Source organism: Polyodon spathula, chromosome 50, assembly GCF_017654505.1.
Source record: "Polyodon spathula isolate WHYD16114869_AA chromosome 50, ASM1765450v1, whole genome shotgun sequence".
In the NCBI taxonomy this organism is placed as follows: domain Eukaryota; kingdom Metazoa; phylum Chordata; class Actinopteri; order Acipenseriformes; family Polyodontidae; genus Polyodon; species Polyodon spathula.
In genome coordinates, this window is record NC_054583.1 from 1,774,608 (window position 1) to 1,793,195 (window position 18,588).

The 18,588-nt window shown below is 48.6% G+C and overlaps 1 protein-coding gene and 1 long non-coding RNA gene across 2 annotated transcripts in view; one reads left to right on the plus strand and one right to left on the minus strand.

Moving 5' to 3' along the window:
- LOC121306805 (transforming growth factor beta-1-induced transcript 1 protein-like) overlaps positions 1–9,189 on the plus strand; it is a 21,267-nt gene extending 12,078 nt beyond the window's left edge. The window contains 10 exon segments of the mRNA XM_041238733.1: positions 505–939; positions 2,148–2,393; positions 3,093–3,317; positions 3,614–3,793; positions 4,695–4,841; positions 5,297–5,378; positions 5,978–6,126; positions 7,934–7,939; positions 7,942–8,177; positions 8,947–9,189. Coding sequence (XP_041094667.1) covers positions 505–939; positions 2,148–2,393; positions 3,093–3,317; positions 3,614–3,793; positions 4,695–4,841; positions 5,297–5,378; positions 5,978–6,126; positions 7,934–7,939; positions 7,942–8,177; positions 8,947–8,971 — 1,731 coding nt within the window. The 3' untranslated portion in view covers positions 8,972–9,189.
- A 5,394-nt stretch (positions 9,190–14,583) lies between these two features.
- On the minus strand, positions 14,584–18,388 carry LOC121306839. The gene is made up of 3 exons (XR_005948247.1): positions 18,160–18,388; positions 16,957–17,001; positions 14,584–14,648 (listed from the first exon to the last, which is right to left on the minus strand). It is a non-coding gene; the product is annotated as an uncharacterized LOC121306839 (long non-coding RNA).
- Positions 18,389–18,588: the final 200 nt, after the last annotated feature.

Consider the following 18,588-nt stretch of genomic DNA (forward strand, 5'->3'; position numbering starts at 1 on the left):
TCATAGAGTCCAGTGAAAGCTGCTGAATAATGTTCCCTTGTTAACATATTGAATTGCACCCCCTCTATATAGAATGAACTCCCTCAGCTTCATAGAGTCCAGTGAAAGCTGCTGAATAATGTTCCCTTGTTAACATATTGAATTGCACCCCCTCTATATAGAATGAACTCCCTCAGCTTCATAGAGTCCAGTGAAAGCTGCTGAATAATGTTCCCTTGTTAACATATTGAATCCCAGTTACTTGACGAGAAAGGATTGAAAAATGTGGCGATGTCATTTTGTATTTTCTTTGATTACAGGATGTTAAATAAAATATCTAAATTATGGTCATATAGTTTTATTTAAATGATGTCTCAATCCTAAAATTCTAGGCGATGCTAAATTTTTGCTCCATTGCTGTACACTGTATAGTCAAGCCAGATCACTTCTCTCTCGCTCCATTCTCCTTCCCCCTCTTATCAGCCTCTCCTTTCTATCTCTCTCTCTCTCTCTCTCTCTCTTCAGCCCTCTGTCTCTCTCCCCCTGCCTTCCGTGCCCCTCTCCCCCTCTCCATCCACCTCTATTCCCATCCCAGGATCTATCTCTCCCTTCTCACCTCTCAGGCCCTCTCTCTCCCTCTCGCTTTCTGAGGCAGGGGGAGGGGGGGTGGTTGTTTGGGGTGGCCCTGTCTGTCGCCCCGCTGCTATCCGCCCCTCCCAGAGCCCCGACACTGACCCGGGTCGCCCCTTGCTGTTTACAATGGGGCAGTGCAGCCCGGCGGAGGGATTCGGGGCTTTCAGAAAGGTGAACCGGCAAAAAGTAGGTCTTGGATACGTGGAGGTGAGGAGAGAGGAGACGAGGCTCTCCGCTTCGACCACACAGGCAAGCAGAGGAGAGGGAGAGAGAGCAGTGCATCGTGGGGCAGTGGGGGAGTTGCTGTCGGTTTTGGGTGCAAGTTTGTGACTGTGATACTGAGAGAAGAAAGAGAGGAGGGAGGGAGGCTGGCTCTAGTGGTTAGAGCTGAGGAGGGGCTAGGGATGGAGGATGGCTCTAGTGGTTAGAGGAGGGGACTGGGAGGGAGGGAGGCTGGCTCTAGTGGTTAGAGCTGAGGAGGGACTGGGAGGGAGGGAGGCTGGCTCTAGTGGTTAGAGCTGAGGAGGGGCTGGGAGGGAGGGAGGCTGGCTCTAGTGGTTAGAGCTGAGGAGGGGCTGGGATGGTCTGCGGACTATCCCCGACCCTCCCTCCTCACGACCGAGAGCTCAAGCAATCTCGACTCCTCCCTCGATGACTCCCTCCGAACCGAGATCACAATCTCGGGTTTAGATTATTTGGGAGGCTGGCTCTAGTGGTTAGCTGGCAGGGACCCTGGGAGGGAGGCTGGCTCTAGTGGTTAGACTGGGACGGAGGGAGGCTGGCTCTAGTGGTTAGAGCTTTCTATAGACGCCACTGTGTTGAGTAGCTGCTGTAGTTCTGTCCAGGGTTTTATATCAGTGTTATACAGTGCGGTCCTGCCAGCATTGCCCTGTGTGGTTATTTTGTTTTAATCTCACTAACACAGCTTGAGCTGAGCGTTGTGGACTGTGCCCTCTCTTAACTTGATAGGACGTTTGTAATGGTTTATTATTATTATTATTATTATTATTATTTGTACTACCCCCCCCCCCCCCCCCCCCCCCCCATAACAGTGCCACAACGCGTCGCTGGGGGAGCTCCTCCCACTACACCCCCGTCCCCCCTCCACACAGCACCGGGAACGAGGATGTGTTCTCACTGCCAGTTCTAGCGGACTTAGTCGCTCGACGTCCGTCCGACCCTTAGGCGGCGGGGGGCAGGGGGGGCGCGTCCCCAGCGCCGTCCCCTAACCGAGTGGACCACCCTCCACCAAAGGGAGAGTCCCGGTTAGTAGTCCCTCGTCCAATCCACCAAGGAGATAGGAGAGAGAGAGAGGGAGAGAAAAAAAGTTTGGATGTGTTTGTGTCACAGCTAAATTGAGACAATTGGAGGGTTACATTGGGGCAGTTTTAGACAGTTGGACAATGTTGGACAGTATGTTTGTGTATATTTAAGTGGAGACAGTGGGACGGTGTATTGAGAGTGTGTATGTGTTTATATATGAAGGTAGGTGTTGCTCTCACTGCCCTATTTGACTCCTCCCTTTGTCCATGCAGTGTGACCCCGGCCTCTTGCCCCCCCGGCAGGAGTCTAGAGTGGTTTGGGACCCCCTGGAGCAGCAGACACGGGCGCCCCAAAATCTGACTCCCACCCTGACCCATTCTCCCTCTCCCTCTCCTTCTCTCTCTCCTTCTCCTTCACCCTCTCACTATCCTTCCCTCTCTCCTACCCGACTGGGGCTGTCGTTCCCTTCTCACAAAACCCCGCCCACTAACTACAAACCACACCCACAGACCACGACCGTAGCTGAGCAAGCACCGCCCACATTCATACAAAATCACCACTCCCTCCCACAGGCTCCTCCCACGTTCACACAAGCACCGCCGACATTCACACCAAATCACCACTCCCTCCCACAGGCTCCTCCCACATTCACACAAGCACCACCCACATCCATACAAAATCACCACTCCCTCCCACAGGCTCCTCCCACATTCATACAAGCACCACCCACATTCATACAAAATCACCACTCCCTCCCACAGGCTCCTCCCACGTTCACACAAGCACCGCCGACATTCACACCAAATCACCACTCCCTCCCACAGGCTCCTCCCACATTCACACAAGCACCACCCACATCCATACAAAATCACCACTCCCTCCCACAGGCTCCTCCCACATTCATACAAGCACCACCCACATTCATACAAAATCACCACTCCCTCCCACAGGCTCCTCCCACATTCACACAAGCACCACCCACATCCATACAAAATCACCACTCCCTCCCACAGGCTCCTCCCACATTCACACAAGCACCACCCACACCAAATCAACACTCATTTGCACAGGCCTCTCCCACATTCACACAAGCACCACCCACATTCACACCAAATCAACACTCATTCACACAGGCTCCTCCCACATTCACACAAGCACCGCCCACATTCACACCAAATCACCACACATTCACAAAGTCTCCTCCCTCCTGCACACAGGCACCGCCCACATTCACACAAGCCCTTCCTTCATCTGGACAAGCCCCACCCATGTCATTCCAGCCCAATCCTGCTTGCACAGAACCTGTTCACACACTAACCCCTCCCACTCACACAGAGGTCCCTCCTTCTCCCCTGAGGCAAGCCCCGCCCCCTGCCCTCTCGTTCTCTGATGTCGGCTGTCAGGTTGACCTCTGTGATGCACCTTGGGATTGGCAATGCAAGGCAAGGGCATTTTCTTTCTTTCTTTCTTTCTTTCTTTCTTTCTTTCTTTCTTTCTTAGAAGAAAGTCTTTCTCAAGAAGCAAGAAAGAGCAAGGGTAAAACTAACACAGACACCAAGAAGAAGGGATTATATTGTAGCGTCAAACTGAACAGGATTGTGGGGCTCTCTATCTGTCTATCTCTATCTATCTCTATCTTCCATCCTTCTCGCTCTCCCTCTTGTTTTCAGCATCTGTGTGTTGGTGATGATTCTCTCCCGCCCCCTCCCTCTCTCTCTCTCCCTCTCTCTCTCTCTAGCCGACGCCCCCTGCCGCTCAGCCAGTGGTGACCTCATCGCGCCCTTCAGCCCCGACCCCTCAGACCAGCGGCTCATTGGACATCATGCTGGGGCTCCTCCAATCAGATCTCTCACGGCAGGGCATCGCCACCACGGCCAAGGGGACCTGCGCAGCCTGCCAGAAACCCATCGTCAGCCAGGTCTGAGAGTCTGTGAGCCTGTCTGTCTGTGTGAGAGCCTGTCTGTCTGTGTGAGAGCCTGGCTGTCTGTCTGTGTCTCGGGCAGACAGTCACACTGTCGGAGAGACAGACAACTCTCTCGGGGCGAAGTCACACTCTCGGGCAGACAGGTCCCACTCTCGGAGAGACAGTAGTCTATTCGTGTGACAGACACACTCTCGGACAGACAGGACAGGAAGTCTTGACCACTGAGGGGCCTCGTGAGAGGAGAGGATATCCACTCTCTCATCTTCCCGACACTGCGAGGAGATTGTGGTAGCGTGAAGGAGCGGTTGTGACTACCCGTCCTATCACTCTCTCCTCTCTCTCCTCCTCTCCTCCTCTCCCCTCCTCCTCTCCTCTAGGTGTGTGTATTGCAGGGCTGTGACTCTCCTCTCTCTGCTCTCTCTCCTCTCCTCTCCTCTAGGTGTGTGTATTGCAGGGCTGTGACTCTCCTCTCTCTCCTCTCCTGTCCTCTAGGTGTGTGTATTGCAGGGCTGTGACTCTCCTCTCTCTCCTCTCCTCTCCTCAGTCCTCTATGGAAGAGTATTTGCAGCGGCTATGACTCTCCTCTCCTCCCTTCCTATCCGCTAGGTTCGGAGTATAGCGAAGGAGCCTGACGAATCTCCACTCTCCTATAACGTCCCGACACTGAGGTGGGCGTATTGCAGAAGGCTGGAGGACTCTCCTCTCACGTCCATCATTTCATCTCCTCTCCTCTAGCGTGCGGAGAGGAGAAGGCCAGGGTCATGGGACTCCACGTCCCGATCACGCCTCTCCTCTAGAGGGTTTGTATTGCAGAGGCTGTGACTCTACCTCTCACACTCTCTCTCTCTCTTCCTCTAGGTGTGTGTATCTCTCTCTCTCTCCTCTGTCTCTCCAGGTGGTCACAGCTCTGGGACAGACATGGCACACGGAGCACTTCGTTTGCTCTCACTGCCAGAAGGAGATCGGCGGCAGCAATTTCTTTGAGAAGGACGGGGCTCCGTACTGTGAGAGCGATTACTTCAGCCTCTTCTCTCCTCGCTGCGCAGAACGGAGCACTTCGTTGCCACGGCCAGACTAGGAGATCGGTCTGGCAGACAATTCTTTGAGAAGGAAGACGGGGATCCGTTTACTGTGAGAGCGACATACATCAGCTCTTCTCTCCTCGCAGACAGACCTCTGAGACGCTAGTCATCCTTGGATTGAGAGAAGCTTCATGTCTGTCGTCTGTTGTCTGTGGCAGCTTTAATGAAACTAAATCTTCATTCAGAGTGCAAGTGTAAACTAAACACAGAAACAAGAAGACCCCCAGGGACATACTATAGTAGAGTCAAAAGGTAACAGGGATTTGAGCCTGTCTGTCTGTCTGTCTGTCTGTTGTCTGTGTTGATTTGTACTGTCGTAACAACCAAACAGCATCCCCATAACGCGACTTATGCATTGTTTGTTTAGGGTATTCGCTTATTCATTAATTAATTTTATTAGTCTTTATTTTCTTAGAAAATGGTGACGGCGCTGGACAGGAACTGGCACCCGGAACACTTCTGCTGCGTGAAGTGTGGCCGCCCCTTCGGGGAGGAGGGTGAGGTGACTTCCTGTCTCACTCGCTTCCTGTCCCCTGCACGTCCCGTCTCACTCACTTCCTTTTATCCCACATGTCCTGTCTCCCTCACTTCACGTGTGTGTTTGAGGCAGTGTTATTCCTCCTCTCTCTCTCTCTCTCTCTTCTGGTGTATTTCGTCCAGGCAGTGTTATTCCGAGCTCTCTCGAGACTCTCGCTCTGTGTGGTGAGAGAGAGGAGTGTTAGAGCACACCTCCCTCTCCGTCTGTGTGTGTTTTGAGCTAGACGTTATGCACACATTCCTCTCTCTCTCTCTGTGTGTTTGAGGCAGTGTTATTCCTCCTCCCTCTCTCTCTGTGTGTGGAAGATGAGGCAGTGGTGAAAGTATTGAGAAGCTCACATCTCCGTAGACTCTAGCTCTCTCTCTCTCTCTTGTCTCACTCTGACGCACAAACCCCTCTCTCTCTATCCTCTCTGTGTGTGAGAGAGAGACACAGTTAACTCCGTCACACTCTATCTCTCGTGTGTGTGTTTGAGACACACACACAGCTCCGTATTCCTCTCTCTCTCTCTCTCTGTGTGTGTGTTTGAGGCAGTGTTATTCCTCTCTCCTCTCTCAGGGTTTCACGAGCGCGATGGCAGGCAGTATTGTCAGCAGGATTTCTTCTCCATGTTCGCCTCTCGTTGTCACGGCTGCTCCAAACCCATCCAGGAGAATTACATCTCCGCTCTGAACATGCTGTGGCACCCGGAGTGCTTCGTGTGCAGGGTAAGAGACAGACCCACGGAGAGAGAGAGGCAGACCCACGGAGAGAGAGAGAGGCAGACCCACGGAGAGAGAGAGAGGCAGACCCACGGAGAGAGAGAGGCAGACCCACGGAGAGAGAGAGACAGACACACGTTGAGAGAGAGAGGCAGACCCACGGAGAGAGGCTGGGTGCTCACACCGGAGTGCTGAGTGTGCTCTCTCTCTGAGAGCCAGACCCACGGAGAGAGCGAGGCAGAGGCACGGGAGAGCCCATCTACGAGGAAGAGAGAGGAGGCAGACCCACGCCTCTCAGAGGAACGAAGGGCAGACACTGGAGGCTCTGTATGTGTTCTCAGACCCACGGAGACGGGAGAGAGATCTGCAAAACATCAGTCGTAGGTTAAAGGCAGTGCCACGCTTCTCGTCTGAAGAGTTCCTCTGCATCCGTTGGACGGAGAGAGAGAGACAGACACACGGAGAGAGAGAGGCAGACCCACGGAGAGAGAGAGGCAGACACACGTTGAGAGAGAGAGGCAGACCCACGGAGAGAGAGAGGCAGACACACGGAGAGAGAGAGACAGACACAAGGAGAGAGAGAGACAGACACACGGAGAGAGAGAGGCAGACACAAGGAGAGAGAGAGGCAGACACACGGAGAGAGAGAGGCAGACACAAGGAGAGAGAGAGACAGACACACGGAGAGAGAGAGGCAGACACAAGGAGAGAGAGAGACAGACACAAGGAGAGAGAGAGGCAGACACAAGGAGAGAGAGAGACAGACACACGGAGAGAGAGACAGACACAAGGAGAGAGAGAGACAGACCCACGGAGAGAGAGAGGCAGACACAAGGAGAGAGAGAGACAGACACACGGAGAGAGAGAGAGGCAGACACAAGGAGAGAGAGAGGCAGACACAAGGAGAGAGAGAGGCAGACCCACGGAGAGAGAGACAGACACAAGGAGAGAGAGACAGACACAAGGAGAGAGAGAGACAGACCCACGGAGAGAGAGAGGCAGACACAAGGAGAGAGAGAGACAGACACAAGGAGAGAGAGACAGACACAAGGAGAGAGAGAGGCAGACCCACGGAGAGAGAGACAGACCCACGGAGAGAGAGACAGACACAAGGAGAGAGAGACAGACACAAGGAGAGAGAGACAGACACATTAACAGAGAGACAGACATACTGACAGATAGAGACACATAGACTGACAGAGAAAGAGAGACACATTGACACAGACAGACAGACAGAGGGACAGACACACACAGACAGTGACAGACACCCCCTTGAGCACAATACATTGATTTGTGTGTTTCTGTCCCCCCTTTCTCCTCTCCCCCTCTCCCTCTCCCCCCCCCCCCTAGAGACTCTCTACCCTGAGCCCCTCGCCCCTAACTGGGTTTCGTCTCGCTCTTCTCTCTCGACCACAGCGAGAGTCTATATCCCGCTCTCGGGGAGCGCGCTCGCTTCGAGCCAGCCCCTCTCCTGGCAATCGAGCAGAGGGGACGTGAGAGACCTAGCGGGGACCATGAGGACCTCGCTTAGGCGGACCGCGAGAGGCGAGAGAGAGGGGGGAGAGACACGCGAAGTCGCCCCCTCGAGGGGGCTCCTCGACTCTCTCTACGCGCCTATGCGCCTATCCTTCATCCCCGGCGGGAGAGGGAGGAGGGGGGCGCGAGAGAGACCGCCCCTCACCCCTCCTGTCTCTCAATCCCCTCTCATCTCCCCCCCTCGGGCACATCCCGCTCTCTGCTCTCCTACCCTCTCGCACCCTACCCTAGATCTACTCCCGGCTCTGCCCCCCCCCCCCCCTCTCACTTGCTGCAGGAGTGCTATACACCCCCTTCGTGAACGGCAGTTTCTTTGAGCACGAGGGGCAGCCCCTGTGCGAGACTCACTATCACCGCTGCCGCGGGTCTCTGTGCTCCTCGTGCGAACGCCCCATCACTGGTCGCTGCATCACTGCCATGGGGACCAAGTTCCACCCGGAGCACTTCGTCTGCGCCTTCTGCCTGAAACAGCTCAACAAGGGCACCTTCAAGGAGCAGGGAGACAAGCCATACTGTCACTCCTGCTTCATCACTTCCATCAAGCTTCCTCGGATAGGCAGTGAGAGGGGAGGAAGTAGTTTCGAGAAGCCTATCGTCTCTCCCCGTACCTCTAGGACCATCCCTCCCTATTCCCACCGGAGAGGTCCTCATCCTCTAGGAGGAGCGGAGAGGAGGAGGACAACCCTCACTCCTCCTTCTCTTCTAAGCTACTGGATCGGCAGAGACAGTGACGGGACGAGGTAGTTCGAGAAGCCATAGCCGCTTCATCACGTCCCTCTCCAGACTCCCCCCCCTCTAGAGAGAGAGGAGAGGAGAGGAGAGGAGAGGAGAGGAGAGGAGAGAGACAAGCCTCTACCGTCACTCCTGCTTCATCAGCATCCTCTGTTCGGAAGACAGAGATAGGAGAGAGAGGGGCAGGGAGAGGGTGAGGGGAGAGGAGAGGGGAGGGGAGAGAGGAGAGGAGAGGAGAGGAGAGGCGAGGAGACAAGAGCCAAGCATGAACTCTCCCTCCACAGTACTCAGTTGGTAGGACAGTGAAGTGGAGAGAACAGTAGTACGAGGCACCTATTCCGTTGCTCCCCGGCCTCTCTGGGAGGGAGAAGGGTGGGGAGAGAGGACTCTCCTCATTCTTCATCCTCCTTCAAGTCGAGTCCTGCAGGTCAATGAACGAAATAGCTTGGTTCGAGGAGGCCGCAGGCCTCTCCTCCGTTCTCACATTCTCCACAACTCACCCAAGAGGAGAGTGAGAGGAGAGGAGAAGAGAGGAGGAGACAAGCCATACTGTCACTCCTGCTTCATCAAGCTCTTTGGATAGGCGGAGAGAGGCAGGGAGAGGGAGAAGGGAGAGGGTGAGGGGAGGAGAGGAGAGGAGGAGACAAGCTCTACTGTTACCCCTGCTTCATCAAGGGTGAGGGGAGGGGAGGGGGAGAGGGGCAGAGGAGAGAAGCAGATAAGCCCTACTGCAACCCCTGCCTTATTAAACAGTTCAGAGGTAGAGAGGGGGAATGGGATAGAGGAGGAGGAGGAGAAGGACACAAGCCATAATAACACAGCCTCACAGCGCAACACCGACACCTAGTGGCTAAATAGTTAACTGCAGCACACCAACACAGCAGACACAATGAAAATTACTATTAATAATAACATTATTATAATATATCATGAAAAGATATACCTGCATTGACAATAAGCGACCACTGTGTGTCAGTGTTGCTCAATAAGCAGAGCAGAGCAACACTGACACACGGTGGCTTAACGACCCCTTGACGTGCACAGTTCCATTCTTTTTTTTTTTTTTTTTTTTTTTTTTTTTTTTTGCGGTGCCTGTAAATGACCACTGGGGGTCAGTATTTACTTCTACACAGGGGTTCGGTCAGTATTATACTTCTACACAGGGGGGTCATTCATAATAGGACCATCTGGTCATTAGCCATGCGGCACATGAAAAGAATCAATTGCCCGATTAGTCACTTATAACGTTCGTTCTGAAGTGCCACTAACATTTGTGCGAAATCGTCACAGGCCTACGGTTGCAACAGGTGTAAACGGACATCCTTGCGTCATTTCTTAAACATGCGAGGCCAGGGGAAGGGTGCACCGTCGTGATATTATCTAGATGGGCTTTAATGAGAAAAAAAATCCAGGGTTTCTGTGATGTCATAAACTACAAGAGCGGAAGGCTCTCTGGAGAAAGCCGGGCCGTGGAGATTCTCTGGCAAGACTCTTGAAACAGATAGGCGCTTCTGTATTTGTTATACGACTCAAAATGATTTCCTCGGACCCAACCCAGCGATCGCTGCTGATAAATTTTGCCGAAGACGAGCGGATCCCTGAGGGCTCACGTCGGGAAGCATCAGTCGAGCAATTTTTAAAGCGTTGTGTTGCGGGGCGCTGTGCAGGCGCCGGTCCGTCTCGGTAAAACGTTAGCGCTTTCGGCTCTTTATCGAGAGGGATTCTCCTTTGACCCGGTTTGATTTCAGGTATTGAGCTCGGACCGCGACACCACCAGCTTGACATCATTTTAACGTGTTCTCGCTAATGAACATTTCTGTGATTGAAAAACGAGACATTTTTGTGTTTTGAATTGAAAGAATGGCTCAGGTTGGAAATACAGCCTTCATCCCTGCTTTAGAGATCTTAGTTTCGGTGCGTAAAAGACCATTTCTGCTGGAAATCGCATGAGAAGAAGATATTAAGTTATGTGAACTCCCTGTTTTTATATATTATTTTATATATTTGTTTGTTCAATTTTATTGTATTTTTTATTTCCATTAGAAGTGACACAAGTGGCAGTTCTGAAGGAATGTCATTCATGCAGTAGATTAGTAATGATTAATTATGTTAATTTTTAAACACACACATTCCCTTCTGGTCAGTTTTGGAAGGGGGGGGGGGGCAATTATTCTCCCCTCCCCCTCCACACATTTTACCCCCCACTACTCAAAAAACAATTATTTCTTACTAAGTATCTTGGCATCCCTTGAAGAAAGAAAGGGCTGAGAAGTGGGGTAAAACAGGCAGGGGGTAATTATTTTATTGCCCCCCCATTCTCTGTGTATTCATTCACCAATCTGCAATATAATGAAATAGAGAGAATGTTTGAATTTGTGTTTTTTTTTTAAATATAGACACAGAATATATATATTTTGATTGGTATAGAAATCTAATGCACAAGTATTGTCTATCTATCCAGTATTTAATGGGACCTTATCAACGTATTCATTTCAATATTTTTGTTGATATATATAATATCTGATAGTTAGATATATATATATCTAATATATATCTATATCATATAGATATAGTATAAATATATATATATACTTATATAATATCTATTTATTATATATTACATTATTTAGCACAGTCAACGCTATCAGGTCACGAAGTTCAAAGCATCAAAATTTTACCACATAAGGATCAAAAATAAAATAAACTTAGTTCTTCATTATTTTACAGAACTAAAGTGATTCCGAGTGTTTTGACGTCTTTTGACCACCCTGGGGGGGGGGGGGTTTTTTTTTTTACATGAGACTTTTTCTTATTATCTGATTAAAAGCCCGTAAAAAGATTAAGTCAAGTAGTGGGAGTACCCCTAAAAAACCTAAATTAGGACACAAGCAGATTCCTTCTCCACCTCCTGTGTGTCTACGAAAGAAAGTTGGCCACGACTGGAAACCGACTTGAAGTTCTGGATGAACTACCTATAATATCACAAGATCCACTCAACAGACAGACAGGAGAAGAAAGAGACTCTTCCAATATCTCTCTTATACAACGCTGATGAAGGCACTAGAGCCCCAAACTAGAGCTGCTCTGCTGGACTCAGTTTAGTTTCAGTAACTCTGATGAAGGCAGTAGAGCCCCAAACTAGAGCTGGTCTGCTGGACTCAGTTTAGTTTCAATAAACGCTGATGAAGGCACTAGAGCCCCAAACTAGAGCTGCCCTGCTGGACTCAGTTTAGTTTTCAGTAACGCTGATGAAGGCACTAGAGCCCAAACTAGAGCTGGTCTGTTTGACTCAGTTTAGTTTCAGTAACGCTGATGAAGGCACTAGGGCCCAAACGCTGTTCTGCTTGACTCAGTTTAGTTTCAGTAGCACTGATGAAGGCTCTAGAGCCCCACACTAGAGCTGCGCTGCTGGTCTCAGTTTAGTTTCAATAACGCTGATTAAGGCACTAGAGCTCCAAACTAGAGCTGCTCGGCTGGACTTAGTTTAGTTTCAGTAACACAGATGAACGCACTAGAGCCCCAAACTAGAGCTGCACTGCTGGACTCAGTTTAGTTTCAATAAACGCTGATGAAGGCACTAGAGCCCAAAACTAGAGCTGCTCTGCTGGACTCAGTTTAGTTTCAGTAACGCTGAGGAAGGCACTAGAGCCCCAAACTAGAGATGCTTTGCTTGACTCAGTTTAGTTTCAGTAATGCTGATGAAGGCTCTAGAGCCCCAAACTAGAGCTGCTCTTCTGGACTCAGTTTAGTTTCAATAACGTTGATGAAGGCACTAGAGCCCCAAACTACAGCTGCTCTGCTGGACTCAGTTTAGTTTCTATAACGCTGATGAAGGCACTAGAGCCCAAACTAGAGCTGCTCTGCTGGACTCAGTTTAGTTGCAATAACGCTGATGAAGGCACTAGAGCCCCAAACTAGAGCTGCTCGGCTGGACTCAGTTTAGTTTCAATAACGCTGATGAAGGCACTAGAGCCCCAAACGCTGGTCTGCTTGACTCAGTTTAGTTTCAATAACTCTGATGAAGGCACTAGAGCCCCAAACTAGAGCTGCTCTGCTTGACTCGGTTTAGTTTCAATAACGCTGATGAAGGCACTAGAGCTCCAAACTAGAGCTGCTCTGCTGGACTGAGTTTAGTTTCAATAACGCTGATGAATGCACTAGAGCCCCAAACTAGAGCTGCTCTGCTGGACTCCGTTTAGTTTCAATAACGCTGATGAAGACAATAGAGCACCAGCAAAACGAAAAAATGTACCTGTGATGTCATTTCCTGTGTTGGTCTCCTTGTTGTCTCTGAGGAGTTCAAAAAACACACTGAGATTAATTGCATTAGTTGTCTTTGTTTAATTCTGTCTAAGATCTCCGATTTGAAAGGTCGAGATGAATATAAGGTTAACAAACGTAAAAGAGATGGAGATGAAAAAATGTAAAAAAAATAAAAAAAAAAAAAAAAAAAAAGATTTTAAACCAAAACGTATCGAAAGTCACATCCTTTTTCTATGGGAGCTATGGTCGTTCAGTGGTGTGTAGAAAACAAGGACTATACAGGAAGGAACAAAGACAGAGGCGCACCAGAGACCTACAAGGGTCCTACATAGACCATCGGAAATTAAATTAATTCTTTTTTTTTTTTTAATTCTGGAGACCGATTGAAAGGTCGCGATTCTAATACGGTAAAAACGTGGTTGAGAGATGAGATGAAACAAAGTAAAAAAAAAAAAAAAAAAAAAGATTTAAAACCAAAACATATCGAAAGTCTAAAGCAAAACGTATAAAGCTGCTAGTGGGGGGGAGAGTAGAAAAAGCAAGAGAGAGCGGATTATAAAAAAACACAAAAAATAATTTCAAACAACAACATTTGGATTGTCTGTTGGGGGGGGGGGGGGGGGGGGGAGAGGAGAGAGAGGGAGGGGAGAGAGGGGTGGAGAAGGGAGGGAGAGAGAGAGGAGAGAGGAGAGAGAGAGAGGAAGAGAGGTGAGAGAGAGAGGAGAGAGGAGAGGAGATAGAGAGGAGGAGAGAGGAGAGATAGAGAGTCGCCTACTAACCCTCTATCTCTGCTCGCTCTACCTCTCTGGCCTCTCCTCACTCCCTCTCCCTCAGCAACTAAATGTGAACACCTATATATCTCGCCATAATCTATCTCCTATTTCACTCGCCCTAGAACACACTATAGATTCTCGCGTCGAACGCAGTTACAGGCAGGCAGTGACCAACCTGAGCAGCGAGAGAAAGGAATCAGAGAGACAATAAGTGAAAGCAAGGTAAGAGCAACAAAAGAGGCGGACGGAGATATCTTAAAGATGCACAGAAACGCACACAACAGAGCGGAGAGGGAGAGATGTGAAAAAGTGCAGAGAAGAGGGGAAGAGACCGAGAAAACGAACCCAGAGGAGAGAGAGCGAGAGAGAGAGGAGGAGAGAGGGAGGAGAGAGAGAGAAGAGAGAGAGAGGGGGGGGGAGAGAGAGAGAGGCAACAGAAGCGAGAGACCGCGGGCATGCGCAGAGATCAACCAAGACCTCCCCCGTCTTATTTGTTACAATGAAAATACTTGGGGTCTTGGATACTTTAAAATTTTTGTTTACTCCCCTGATGGATAAGACGGGTAGAACGAGCACACAACCAAAAATCTGAATGACTTAGGGGTAGAGTAGTTCGCGGAGAACTTCCTAGGGTCCAAACAGCCGAAAGTTTGTCGGAATCCCCCTCAACTAAGGGCTGGGGAGTGATAAGAGTACACCTGTGTCCCTATTTTCTGTTCTGAATGCCCCTTTATCTAATCTCTATTTGTGACCCCTGGTTCTTGTTTTTTTCAGGTGGAAAAAGTCCCTTGGGTTGACATTGTCAGTACTTTTTAGAATTTTTAATGCTTGAATCAGGTCTCCGCGTAATCTTCTTTGTTCAAGACTGAATAGATTCAATTCTTTTAGCCTGTCTGCATATGACATGCCTTTTAAACCGGAATAATTCTGGTCGCTCTTCTTTGCGCTCTTTCTATCCTATCTTTTTCGTAGCGACCAGAACGGAACACAATATTCAAGATGAGGGTCTTCGAGTTTCATTTTAAAATTAGACAGTTTTAATCGAAGAATGATTACTCAATTAATCATGCCTGTGGGCTTTGATCGAAGAATAACAATAATAATCATAATAATAATTATAAATAAATGTATCTTGATCTGATCAGTGTGATATTTATTTAATTAGTTTACCTCTATATCCATTGCCAAGGAAACCGTTTAGTCCATATTTTCCTTCTTTGCCTCCTAAAAAAATAAAATGAGTAAATAAAATTTAAATTTAAAATTAAAATGCAAACTGTATTCCAGCTACTATTCCAGAATGAGTTTCCCTTATCACTGCAATATGGACCCAGCCCCCACTCAACACTGTAGAGCGGTATAGAGGTCTATAGGAAAGAGATCGCAACTCTCAACACTGCAGAGCTGTATAAAGGTCTATAGTAAAGAGATCTCCACTCTCAACACTGCCGAGCTGTATAGAGGTCTATAGGAAAGAAATCTCCACTCTCAACACTGCAGAGCTATATACAGGTCTATAAGAAAGAAAACTCCAGACTTTCAACACTGCAGAGCTATACAGAGGTGTAAAGGAAAGAGAACTCCACTCTCCATACTGCAGAGAGCTCTAGCAGTCTATAGGAAAGAGAACTCCACTCTCCACACTGCAGAGCACTGTATAGAGGTTCTATAGGAAAGAGATCTCCACTCTTCACACTGCAGAGCTGTATAGAGGTCTATAGGAAAGAGATCTCCACTCTCAACACTGCAGAGCTGTATAGAGGCCTATAGGAAGGAGATCTCCACTCTCAACACTGCGGAGCTGTATAGAGATCTACTGGAAAGAGATCTCCACTCTCAACATTGCAGAGCTGTATAGAGGTCTATAGGAAAGAGATCTCCACTCTCAACACTGCAGAGCTGTATAGAGGTCTATAGGAAAGAGATCTCAACACTCTCAACACTGCAGAGCTGTACAGAGGTCTATAGGAAAGAGATCTCCACTCTCAACACTGCAGAGCTGTACAGAGGTCTATAGGAAAGAGAACTCCACTCTCAACACTGCAGAGCTGTATAGAGGTCTATAGGAAAGAGAACTCCACTCTCAACACTGCAGAGCTGTATAGAGGTCTATAGGAAAGAGATCTCCACTCTCAACACTGCAGAGCTGTATAGAGGTCTATAGGAAAGGGATCTCCACCCTGAACACTGCTGCAACTCCCACCACTGCAGAGCTGTATAGAGGTCTAGAGGAAAGAGATCTCCACTCTCCACACTGCACCTGTATAGAGGTCTACAGCAAAGAGAACTCAACACTGCAGAGCTGTATAGAGGTCTATAGGAAAGAGATCTCCACTCTTCACACCACCCCTGCTCGCAGCCCCCTGCCCTGGGCGGCGCATAGGACCCAGGAACCAGAGATTCCCACTCCTCAACACACACTGAGGCAGAGCTTCTGTGTCTTGTAGAGGAGCGTTCTGTTAGCTGCTGAAGCTGAGCGGTATAGGCGTTCTATAGGAAAGAGAGATCTCCACTCTCCAACACTTTGCAGAGCTGTATAGAGGTCTCTAGATATATTTATAGGAAATGAGATTAAAAGAGAGAAAGAGATCTCCACTAGAGGAGATGACACTAAGACCCGATGTGAGAAGCTGTACAGAGGTCTATAGGAAAGAGATCTCCACTCTCAACGCTGCAGAGCTGTATAGAGGTCTATAGGAAAGAGATCTCCACTCTCAACACTGCAGAGCTGTATAGAGGTCTATAGGAAAGAGATCTCCACTCTCAACACTGCAGAGCTGTATAGAGGTCTATAGGAAAGAGATCTCTTCCACACACTGACAGAGGCTGTTTTTATTGAGATCTTATAGGGAAACGAGGAAAAGAGAAAACTCAACTCTCAACCACTTGCCAGAAGGCTGTATACAAGGTTTTTTTGCAGTGTGAGAGATCTCCACAGTACTCCTAGATGTGACTGGTCTGAGTTTGTAGAGGTTGGACGTTGGTCCCATCTACGGGGTGATAGACCTCAAAGGGAATAGCGTGGAGACAGTCAGCCTCAAAGACTCGATCTCCAGTCTCATGTATTAATGCCAGGTCTTTGATGTGTTAGCGTTTGGACGTCTCCAGGCCTTGACCTCCCCATTCCCTTAGTATAAAGGTGAGATGCCACTCTTCAACACCCGCAGAGCTGTAAGCGTACCTTATAGGAAAGAGATATCCGTCTTACTCACTTAATGCAAAGTGTATTGGAGTCGGCAGGGCAATTGTCTCAGAAACTACAACTCGCAAAGAACGCAGTTGCGGGAACTTTGTAGAGAGGTCTCAAAGGGAGATCTCTCTCCATAACATGTAGACGCTGATAGTGGTCTATAGGTAGCTGATTCTAGTAAAATGCATGCCACTTCACAACACCATGCTAAGCCTTATAATAATATGTGTCTCTCTCTTGTTTTCAAAGTGTCTTGGCAGGGCAAGTTCTCTCATAAGACTTTTCTAAAAATAAAAATTAAACATAAAAAAAACTTAAAAAAAAAATAACGTTGTGACTCACTGTAGGGGCCTTGACCCTGGGGGGCTCCCAGCTGTCCGTTGTAGCCTGAAACACGGCAAGCACACGTTAGCAACACGCAGTAACACACGCAGGGACGCACGTGCAGCTTTCTGCAGCGTGCACACTTTTTGAAAAGTTGCAAATTTAGTCTGTGTGTGGAATACACTTGTGTGCTGTCTGTCTATCTGTCTGTCTTTCTGCATGTCTGTCTACTTGTCTCTCTCTCTCTGTGTGTCTGGGCCACCTAGCCCCCAATCATCTCTTTTTATTAAGCACAGCTGTGTAACTAAAAGCATTTTCCTGCAAAGCTGAAAGTCTAATTCAAAGATAACGGCCAAGATTTTAGTCAACATTTTCCCATCTTTCATTATAACAGATATCGGTCACAAGCCGAACCCCTTTCGCATCGTCTTTCGTCTGTGGACTTCAGGTAGATTAATTTGGTCTTCAAAATTAATCTCCTGTAACTATTAAAGCAGAGAGTAATAGTCACTCGCTTAAAATAAAAACTTAGAATTCATCTGGCAAACGTTTCCACTAGAAGTCTTTCTCAGCATCTTCAGTGTGAATTCAATGGCAAACGTTTCCACTAGAAGTCTCTCTCAGTGTCTTCAGTGTGAATTCACTGGCAAAAGTTTCTACTAGAAGTCTCTCAGCATTTTCAGTGAATCTAAAGAAAACTGACAAACAGTGACGCTAAACAAAATTTGGATTATATGAGCGGGTACTGTTAGTGGTAACACAAGTTGAGGGAATGTTTTTTAAAAATCTTGTTCAGTCTGTCTTTGAATTCATTGTCAGCGAGGGGAACAGCATTAGTGGTTAGCAAGCATGTCGATGTTTCTGTCTTTAAAAACCTGCTTCCCTTCAAAGTCTGTTATATTAACTGTTCCGCACCTCTTCCCTCCTGCTCTCTATCTCTTTTCCTTCCTCTCCTGTCTCCTTCACTGCTTTAAACCTCCTTCACTATCCCATCTCTCTTGCTCCCTCTTTATTTGCATGGCTTTATATCTCTCGCCCTCTTTTCCACCCTCTTCCTCTCCCTCCTTCTCCTTTTCCCCCTACCCCTCCCCCTATCTCTCTTCTTTTCTCTCATACCTTTGTCTTCCTCTCCTTCTCTCCTCTCACCCATCTCTCACTCTCTCCTCCTCTCTCCCCCTTCTCTCTCCCTCTCTCCTCTCCTCCCCTCAGTGTCTCTCATACCTTTCTTGCATGGTTTTTTCTGACCCTTGGTTTGACCTTTGGTTTGCTGGTGATATTGCGGCTTCAGCTGTGCATTCAGCTGTGGGTGGTTATACTGCGATTTTGCCTGCGCCTCTAACTCCGCCTGCAGCTGCAACTGGGACTGGGAAAGGGTGTCTGGACTGGGAATACTGGTGCTGTCGCTGCCCGGGTTTGCTAGGAGGGATGGGTCACTGGTTTCGGGATCTGATAGTTGAAATGCCATGGCACACGTTTCCACGAGAAGTTTCTTGGTGTATTCAGTGTGAATTCACTGGAAAAGTTTATACTAGGAGTTATCTGGCTAGTCATTTTCATGGAATCTAAAGAAAACTGATGTACATAGTGCCGCTAAAACAAATTTGGGATTAATGCAGGGCTGGATTAATGTTAGTGGTAGACAAGTTGAGT